Source organism: Callionymus lyra, chromosome 13 (genome assembly GCF_982586985.1).
Source record: "Callionymus lyra chromosome 13, fCalLyr1.hap1.1, whole genome shotgun sequence".
Taxonomy (NCBI): Eukaryota; Metazoa; Chordata; class Actinopteri; order Syngnathiformes; family Callionymidae; genus Callionymus; species Callionymus lyra.
In genome coordinates, this window is record NC_141830.1 from 8,982,658 (window position 1) to 8,994,050 (window position 11,393).

The following is an 11,393-nucleotide window of genomic DNA, read 5'->3' on the forward strand; positions in this document are numbered from 1 at the left end:
ATCAACTTGAAATTATTATTATTATTTTTTTAATCTCAAGCGACTCACTTTCACCTTAATCAAAGCAGGGAGAAAAACAAGTAAACAAAAACCGTAAAAAGATAAAGTATTATTGGCTAAAACATGATTTGAAATTCTAATATTACTTAACATTATAAACTGGAAAATGAACGGGACAAAGGCAAGATAAGCGGAAAACTTTAGGGATAAAAAAAAAAAAAAAAGAGAGGGAAATCCCGAATCATGTCATAAACGCTTGTAAAGTTTGAAACTTCCAAATCCAGATCATAAAAAAAGAAAACATTTGAAGAACTATTAGGATTCACTCTCGTAGAAAAAGGGATCAGACACAAGCACAGGGTCATTTATTTGTGGCGTACTTTAATAGACGAGCTTGTGTATTTCCAAGTTTTCCCCTTTTTTTAAATCTTCTATCTTTGTTAGTTAACCTGTTTATTTTTAACCAGACGTTTAACCAGACGTGGCACGTGAGTTAACTAGAGATAGTGATTAAAGACGGACTCGTATTGTTCTTGTTTTCCTGACGTCGCCGTCGGTTCTCCGCTCTGTTGGACGAACTCCTGAGGAGGAAGAAGTTGTTTGAGAGAAAACATACTTTTGAGAAAAAAAAAGAACTTAAGTCTTCACCTCCATCTCCTCCAAAGTAGCAGATCCTTCGTCCAGTCTGCGCCCCAGACCGTGACTGAAGCTGGCGTAGCGCTCCTGACCCGGAGAAGAACGTTTTGAAGGACACGGAACGTGACCATGATGATGAGCTCGTCTTACCTTCAGCATGTCGGAGAGAAGCCCGTCCTGAAGGATGGCGACGGCGTTGCGGAGTCCTCGGGCGAACGCGTCCATGGCGGCGATGTGGGCGATGAACAGGTCCTCCAGGTCCGTCGACTCTCGGCGCACTTTGGCGTCAAAGTTGAGACCGCCAGGCTGAAGACCTCCTTGTTCCAGGATGGTCTGTTGAACAGGAGTCTTTGACCCTCAAGGTTCCAACCAGAGTCGCATAAAAATCATATTCCAGGACTGGCAATTAAACTGCTTCTTAATGTCGAAAACATCTTTTCTAACGATATATAGTGATACCGTAGGAACAAGGATATTTTTGTAGTATTGTCGAGTACTTGACTCTGGTGTTGTGATAGTGTAGTAACAAGTATATACGTGTAGTATTGTCCAGTACTTGACTCTGGTGAAATTTACAGACCACAAGACTCTTGACGAAGTCGTAACTGCTTTCATTTGTTTTCAAACCAAAATATGTCCAAACATCAGCTTTTAAAAGCTGCTGGAGTCGACTGTATCCTCTCGTCCTCAGTCATCGCCGTGATCTCGCAGGTTTTAATTGTTCCTTCAGCTGCGGAGGACATAATGACTGCTGCCACCTAGCGGCCGGAGGCTTAATTGCAACACAAACATGAGTAATCAACTTAAATATTTGTTTATTGTTTATAAAAAAAACTTTGATAAATAAAATATATAAAAGTTAAAAAATATATATGTATTTAAGGTTAAATACACACATTTTATGGTTTGTTTTTTTTATTTAAAAAGTCCATACAGTGCGATATGCGAGTGTTTCGATGTGTTTCACCACTTAATGAACACTGTGACACATTTAAGTTACCGATAATCATTTTGGATTTATAAATCTCATGAAAATTGGACTGAAATACGTATTTGAAATGATTAGAAATGGAGATGAGATTACAAACAAAAGAAAAAAAAAACATTTTCAGATGTACTGTATTTTTACTTATAGCATAAAAGGTTCAGAAATGGAATAATAATCCGTGTCAAATGTGTCTTAATGAAATAAAAAACATTTATCGTATACAGTGTGACAGAAAAGAAAATTGAATTTAAATTTTAAAAAACTGTTAATTCATTAATATTTTCATTTTATTGAATACATTTTATTTTAATAAATAAATAATTTATAATAATTATGTACTTTGAATCCTAGATCTTTTTTATTGTTTATATTTAAATTAAAAATGAAGAAAATCCTGTTTTGTTCTCACTCGTGGCTATAAAAATGCCCAAAATGCAAAGTCAGTTAAAACAAGAAAAGAGGAATAAAAGCTCGAACCTTCATAACCATGGTTGTGTTCTTGACGTCCATGGGGAACTGATCCGTGTCCCATCCCAGGTCAGGAGAACCCGTGTTCGAATCCACCGAGCCCAACATGCCGAACCTGGGCTCACATCGATCAGAATCCACGCCACGAGTGCAAGAAGTCACCGGAGACTCACGCGGACGCCATGACCACGTCGTGCTCGTAGCAGTGTCCGGCCAGCGTGGTGTGGTTGGGCTCGATGTTCAGCTTGAAGTGCTGGTCCAGACCGTGATGCTTCAGGAAGCCGATCACACTCATGGCGTCTGCAGAGAAGATCCACGTTGAAGGAAACGACGCGTTGGCGTCGACGTGCGCTCACCGTAGTCGTACTGGTGTCGGCACGGCTCCTTGGGCTTCGGCTCGATCAGGAACTGGCACCGGAGTCCGATTTTCTCTTTGTATCCTGGAGACGTGAAGATGACCTTGTTAGGGACGGACTCCAGCTGAGCGCGTGCACTGGCTTCTACTCACTGACGGCCATCTTGAAGAAGCTGGCCATGTGCTTCAGCTCCGCGGCGACGTCGGTGTTGAGGATGGAATGGAAACCTTCTCTTCCGCCCCAGAACACTGAGGTGAGACACAAACATGAGATCCAGCGACGTTAGGACGACGAGATGTTCTACCGAAGTTTTCTGCTCCGAGCTTCTTGGCAACATCCAGGCCTTTCTTGAGCTGAGCGCCGGCGAACGCCATCACGTGACAGTCAGGATTGGTGGCTGCGCCGTTCATGTACCTGTCACATGACCAAACATCTGTCACATGGCCAAACATCTGTCACATGGCCAAACATCTGTCACATGACCAAACCTCTGTCACATGACCAAACATCTGTCACATGACCAAACATCTGTCACATGACCAAACATCTGTCACATGACCAAACATCTGTCACATGACCAAACATCTGTCACATGACCAAACCTCTGTCACATGACCAAACATCTGTCACATGACCAAACCTCTGTCACATGACCAAATACACGTTACAAGACCAAACATCTGTCACATGACCAAACATCTGTAACATGACCAAACCTCTGTCACATGACCAAACATCTGTCACATGACCAAACATCTGTCACATGACCAAACCTCTGTCACATGACCAAACATCTGTCACATGACCAAACATCTGTCACATGACCAAACCTCTGTCACATGACCAAACCTCTGTCACATGACCAAACATCTGTCACATGACCAAACCTCTGTCACATGACCAAATACACGTCACATGACCAAACATCTGTCACATGACCAAACATCTGTTACATGACCAAACCTCTGTCACATGACCAAACATCTGTCACATGACCAAACATCTGTCACATGACCAAACCTCTGTCACATGACCAAACCTCTGTCACATGACCAAACATCTGTCACATGACCAAACCTCTGTCACATGACCAAACATCTGTCACATGACCAAACATCTGTCACATGACCAAACATCTGTCACATGACCAAACCTCTGTCACATGACCAAATACACGTTACAAGACCAAACATCTGTTACATGACCAAACCTCTGTCACATGACCAAACATCTGTCACATGACCAAACATCTGTCACATGACCAAACCTCTGTCACATGACCAAACCTCTGTCACATGACCAAACATCTGTCACATGACCAAACCTCTGTCACATGACCAAACATCTGTCACATGACCAAACATCTGTCACATGACCAAACCTCTGTCACATGACCAAATACACGTTACAAGACCAAACATCTGTCACATGACCAAACATCTGTTACATGACCAAACCTCTGTCACATGACCAAACATCTGTCACATGACCAAACATCTGTCACATGACCAAACCTCTGTCACATGACCAAACCTCTGTCACATGACCAAACATCTGTCACATGACCAAACCTCTGTCACATGACCAAACATCTGTCACATGACCAAACATCTGTCACAAGACCAAACATCTGTCACAAGACCAAACATCTGTCACAAGACCAAACATCTGTCACATGACCAAACCTCTGTCACATGACCAAACATCTGTCACATGGCCAAACATACAGTATGTCACATGACCAAACATCTGTCACATGACCAAACATCTGTCACAAGACCAAACATCTGTCACATGACCAAACATCTGTCACAAGACCAAACATCTGTCACAAGACCAAACATCTGTCACATGACCAAACATCTGTCACATGACCAAACCTCTGTCACATGACCAAACATCTGTCACATGACCAAACATCTGTCACATGACCAAACACACGTTACAAGACCAAACATCTGTCACATGACCAAACATCTGTCACATGACCAAACCTCTGTCACATGACCAAACATCTGTCACATGACCAAACCTCTGTCACATGACCAAACATCTGTCACATGACCAAACATCTGTCACATGACCAAACATCTGTTACATGACCAAACATCTGTCACATGACCAAACACACGTTACAAGAACAAACATCTGTCACATGACCAAACATCTGTCACATGACCAAACACACGTTACAAGAACAAACATCTGTCACATGACCAAACATCTGTCACAAGACCAAACATCTGTCACATGACCAAACACACGTTACATGACCAAACATCTGTCACATGACCAAACACAGGTCACATGACCAAACCTCTGTCACATGGCCAAACATCTGTCACATGACCAAACATCTGTCACATGACCAAACATCTGTCACATGACCAAACACATGTCACATGACCAACACGTCACATGACCAAACCTCTGTCACATGGCCAAACATCTGTCACATGACCAAACATCTGTCACAAGACCAAACATCTGTCACAAGACCAAACATCTGTCACAAGACCAAACATCTGTCACATGACTAAACACATGTCACATGACCAACACGTCACATGACCAAACCTCTGTCACATGGCCAAACATCTGTCACAAGACCAAACATCTGTCACAAGACCAAACATCTGTCACATGACCAAACATCTGTCACATGACCAAACACACGTTACAAGAACAAACATCTGTCACATGGCCAAACATCTGTCACATGACCAAACACACGTTACAAGAACAAACATCTGTCACATGACCAAACATCTGTCACATGACCAAACACATGTCACATGACCAAACCTCTGTCACATGTCCAAACATCTGTCACATGGCCAAACATCTGTCACATGGCCAAACATCTGTCACATGGCCAAACATCTGTCACATGACCAAACATCTGTCACAAGACCAAACATCTGTCACATGACCAAACATCTGTCACATGACCAAACATCTGTCACAAGACCAAACATCTGTCACAAGACCAAACATCTGTCACATGACCAAACACACGTTACATGACCAAACATCTGTCACATGACCAAACATCTGTCACATGACCAAACATCTGTCACAAGACCAAACATCTGTCACCTCACCAAACACACGTTACATGACCAAACATCTGTCACATGACCAAACATCTGTCACAAGACCAAACATCTGTCACAAGACCAAACATCTGTTAGATGACCAAACATCTGTCACATGACCAAACACACGCTACATGACCAAACACACGTTACATGACCAAACATCTGTCACATGACCAAACACATGTCACATGACCAAACACGTCACATGACCAAACATCTGTCACAAGACCAAACATCTGTCACATGACTAAACACATGTCACATGACCAACACGTCACATGACCAAACCTCTGTCACATGACCAAACATCTGTCACATGACCAAACATCTGTCACATGACCAAACATCTGTCACAAGACCAAACATCTGTCACAAGACCAAACATCTGTTACATGGCCAAACATCTGTCACATGGCCAAACCTCTGTCACATGACCAAACATCTGTCACATGGCCAAACATCTGTCACATGACCAAAGACATGTTACATGACCAAACATCTGTCACAAGATCAAACATCTGTCACATGACCAAACATCTGTCACATGACCAAACACACGTTACATGACCAAACATCTGTCCCATGACCAAACATCTGTCCCATGACCAAACACACGTTACATGACCAAACATCGGTCACATGACCAAACATCTGTCACATGACCAAACATCTGTCACATGACCAAACATCGGTCACATGACCAAACATCGGTCACATGACCAAACATCGTTCACATTACCAAACATCTGTCACAAGACCAAACATCTGTCACCTCACCAAACACACGTTACATGACCAAACATCTGTCACATGACCAAACATCTGTCACAAGACCAAACATCTGTCACATGACTAAACACATGTCACATGACCAACACGTCACATGACCAAACCTCTGTCACATGGCCAAACATCTGTCACAAGACCAAACATCTGTCACAAGACCAAACATCTGTCACATGACCAAACATCTGTCACATGACCAAACACACGTTACAAGAACAAACATCTGTCACATGACCAAACACACGTTACAAGAACAAACATCTGTCACATGACCAAACATCTGTCACATGACCAAACACATGTCACATGACCAAACCTCTGTCACATGTCCAAACATCTGTCACATGGCCAAACATCTGTCACATGGCCAAACATCTGTCACATGGCCAAACATCTGTCACATGACCAAACATCTGTCACAAGACCAAACATCTGTCACATGACCAAACATCTGTCACATGACCAAACATCTGTCACAAGACCAAACATCTGTCACAAGACCAAACATCTGTCACATGACCAAACACACGTTACATGACCAAACATCTGTCACATGACCAAACATCTGTCACATGACCAAACATCTGTCACAAGACCAAACATCTGTCACCTCACCAAACACACGTTACATGACCAAACATCTGTCACAAGACCAAACATCTGTCACAAGACCAAACATCTGTTAGATGACCAAACATCTGTCACATGACCAAACACACGCTACATGACCAAACACACGTTACATGACCAAACATCTGTCACATGACCAAACACATGTCACATGACCAAACATGTCACATGACCAAACATCTGTCACATGACTAAACACATGTCACATGACCAACACGTCACATGACCAAACCTCTGTCACATGGCCAAACATCTGTCACATGACCAAACATCTGTCACAAGACCAAACATCTGTCACATGACCAAACATCTGTCACATGACCAAACACACGCTACATGACCAAACACACGTTACATGACCAAACATCTGTCACATGACCAAACACATGTCACATGACCAAACATGTCACATGACCAAACATCTGTCACAAGACCAAACATCTGTCACATGACTAAACACATGTCACATGACCAACACGTCACATGACCAAACCTCTGTCACATGGCCAAACATCTGTCACATGACCAAACATCTGTCACAAGACCAAACATCTGTCACAAGACCAAACATCTGTTACATGGCCAAACATCTGTCACATGGCCAAACCTCTGTCACATGACCAAACATCTGTCACATGGCCAAACATCTGTCACATGGCCAAACATCTGTCACATGACCAAAGACATGTTACATGACCAAACATCTGTCACAAGATCAAACATCTGTCACATGACCAAACATCTGTCACATGACCAAACACACGTTACATGACCAAACATCTGTCCCATGACCAAACATCTGTCCCATGACCAAACACACGTTACATGACCAAACATCGGTCACATGACCAAACATCGGTCACATGACCAAACATCTGTCACATGACCAAACATCTGTCACATGACCAAACATCTGTCACATGACCAAACATCGGTCACATGACCAAACATCGGTCACATGACCAAACATCGTTCACATTACCAAACATCTGTCACATGACCAAACATCTGTCACAAGACCAAACATCTGTCACATGACCAAACATCTGTCACATGACCAAACATCTGTCACATGACCAAACACACGTTGCATGACCAAATAATCATTTGAATACAAAAAGTTGAAAAAAGGGTGGAAAGTCAACGTCCCTAAAATCGGGCAATAATCTCTTTAAACCATAGTTTAATATCAGGCGGATCATGGGAACGCAAATAAATGTTGCCTAAATGTTGAAAATGTTGTTTTCTGAAGCCTCAAAAAAAGTGTGTAAATGTTATTATTGTTGTCAAGCGCTTCCTGGTCTAGAAAGGCGCTATATAAATAGAGATTATTATTATTATTATTATTATTATAAATAATGTCCATAGCAATGAGCTCAATTGGACAGCAGGTGGCGGTAGCGTGTCGCAGATGTCGGAGACTTTAGATAAAGATTGTTTCATTGAATCAAATTTACCACGTGAGGAAATATTCGTACAAACAGTTTGCATCACATTTATAGAGAAGCAAAAAATAATTCTGATGTTTCAATTTCAAAGGCGTTTTATTTTATTATTATTTATTTATTATTATGGTTTTATTTATTATTGTAAGCTGTAGTGTGTTTTTACTATTATTATTTTTAAACTGATATGATTGTGCAACCAGATTGTAAAATAATTAGAACAATTTGAAAAAAAATAAGTTTAAGAAACAAAAACAAGAATACACACGTTTTATCATATCGTTAATGATGGCATGAAAAACTACATTTTCTAAATGCAATACTTTTTAATTTGGAGCCATTTAAATTAAAAATAAAATGTTAGCATATTGTATTTAAAAGAATATTAATTCAAATTATTATCAAACTCATTCATTTCGAAAATATTTAATTACATTATTTAAAAACAATTAAAAAACTTTTTAATAGATAATTTATTAATTTAAATCAAATTCTACATTTTAATACAGAAATTATTTATTTTTTTCCAATTTTTCATAAAGAATGATTTCATGCTTTTAAAAATGTACGAGTAGAAGACTATAAATATATAATAAAACCGTTTTCCAGCGGAACCGACCTGGGATGAGCGAACAGGTTGCATGTGACCCACAGAACTCTGACTCCGCTCTGCTCTTGTAGCTTTCGGGCCTCGTCCGTTATCTCGTCCAGATTCCGGTTGGTCTCTTCCAGTGTGGACCCCTCCGGCGCCATGTCCCTGGAACACCAACGGAACCGTGAAGTCATCAATTACCCATGATTCCGTTCAACTCACCTGTCATGGAAGGTGTAGAACTTGACCTGTGAACAAGCAGACAAATAAATAAAAACACCAAATACTGCCGAGGAGGTGAATTCAGTTTGTTACACCAAGTTTGGTGAAGAATTCAAAAGCGGCTCTCAGTCTCTTCTTGGCCGCCTCCATGGGGGTGCCGTCGTTCCAGGACCGGTGGATGGTTGGAAACCCAAATGGATCGGCACCTTCGGATCAGCAAAGAGAAGCAGTTATCGATCCTGTCAATCACAACCCTGAGTGACAACCCTTGCAAAAAGTAGTTTATTTTATCAAGTATACTCGAGTATATAAGAAATTACATATAACAAGTTATATGTAGTAGTATATTGATTTGATACTTCTTAAAAAAACTTTTTTTTTGGAGTATACTTTCAACTATATTCAACTCTATATCTACTAGTGTACTAAATATAGACCGTAGTTTACAGAAGAATCTCCAAATCCACTGTACAGTTACACACTTTACTTCTCGATCGCCACAATAAAATAGTATAGGGTTACTTAAAGTACATATCATGAAATACTTGAGTACAAATATACATCAGTATTTTTAAGTACAGCATGACAAAAGTAAAATTCATGTATACTACTTCAAATATAAGTTTAATTAACTCATAGTCCACTTAAGTATACCTATTTTTACTAGGGGAAGTCAAAAGTAAACTCTATAAACTGAGTATACTCACTGCAAACTTGAATAAATGTATTTATTATTATGAGGTAAAGTGTTAGTACCAGTTCCACAGAAGGAGTGCCAGTAGCAGACGGAGAAGCGCAGCCAGTCCTCCATAGTCTTTCCCATGAGAACCTGCAGAGCAACACTGACCTCAGAAAAAGACTTTGACATTAGAGTTCACTTGATCTTTTCCAGGGACGTGCGGTCAAGGGGAGGCAGGAGAGTTCTTGCTAAACTTTATGGTAAATTCCCCAAACTCCATTTAATAGGAGAAAATAAACGCTTGGCTTTCAAATTAAGAGCTTTGAATCAGTTGCGTCTTCCTTGTAATCCTTTTCTACCACGGTCATACTCTATACTGTTTAAAATCAATGTTTGCTTATCCTTTTAAAATTATTTATTAGTTCATTTATTTGTTTCTATATCCATTGATTGTTTAAAACTAATTTCGATTTTTCAGCCAATTGAAAGGTCTTAGATCATTAAATATGGCAGGTTAAAGATTTTGGATACAAAACTTTAAATAAATTGATAATTTAAAAATAATATTTCAGCTAAGACTCTTTCAATGTCAAAGATGACATGTTTATGAAGCTATAAATCAATATATATCCTCAATCGATGACTGCCATAAACATATCACAACAATTCAATTATTAATTAAATCATATATATTTTTAAACTTCATATGTGTGTGAAGAACGCTGATGAGATATGAAATAACCAATAGCCAATTGAATAAGTTTCTCTTTTGTGTTTATATACTTGTAAATATGACACTAGAGGAGTCAGTGCCTCACCAGCCATGAACGTCACTGATCTTTTCAAAGTATTTGTTCCAACAGTTCACGTGAAAAACAGCAGCTGTGAGTCACGCTGACCTCTTGTGCATTGTATTGTTTGAAGCAGAGAACATCTCCAGCTGCAGCACCGGGTGAATATCGGATCTTGGATATTCCTGAGGAAACATATGTCACAAAACACACGTGAGTTTCACCATAAAGAGAGTTTTTAACTGCGTGGTTTGAAAAATAAAACTGGATCACTTGTCCAAACGATCAGCTCTAAACGCTGGACCGAGCATTTGTTAGCATTGGAACATGTATTATATCTAAAGACAGAAAACATTGGACAGTAAACCCGCTTTTTTATAGCTCAATATTCACCCGGAAAGAATTCCTCTTGTGCAGCCATTGTGGATCAACTTCTTCCACCGAGTTCCGAGTTAGTTCCAGTTCCATCCACAGAGTGTCGCTACTGAGCTAGAGGAGGGAAAAAAAACAGCTAAAAAAACATGACGAGTTTAAAACCAAATAACTCCGGATGTCGTTTAATATGTATTAAATATGGTATAGAGTGTAATGAATGTGTACCCATTTCTATTTTGAAACGGCCTTCTTCCTCCTCTTACGATACACAAAAGGAACTGTTATTCTGTCCGTTCTGGATTTTGATAAACATGTAAAACATTT

At 40.1% G+C, this 11,393-nt stretch overlaps 1 protein-coding gene across 1 annotated transcript; it reads right to left on the minus strand.

Annotated features, from left to right (window-relative positions):
* Positions 1 to 361: 361 nt before the first annotated feature.
* LOC148067261 (uncharacterized) lies at positions 362 to 11,157 on the minus strand. Its single transcript, XM_087805510.1, has 14 exons — positions 11,088 to 11,157; positions 10,803 to 10,879; positions 9,981 to 10,053; positions 9,318 to 9,430; positions 9,225 to 9,250; positions 9,030 to 9,167; positions 2,753 to 2,862; positions 2,601 to 2,696; positions 2,449 to 2,532; positions 2,266 to 2,392; positions 2,102 to 2,207; positions 787 to 969; positions 649 to 723; positions 362 to 581 (listed from the first exon to the last, which is right to left on the minus strand). The coding sequence occupies exons 1-14, from the start codon at positions 11,113 to 11,115 to the stop codon at positions 498 to 500; spliced, it is 1,320 nt and encodes a 439-aa protein (XP_087661636.1). The 5' UTR covers positions 11,116 to 11,157; the 3' UTR covers positions 362 to 497.
* Between the last annotated feature and the right edge of the window lie 236 nt (positions 11,158 to 11,393).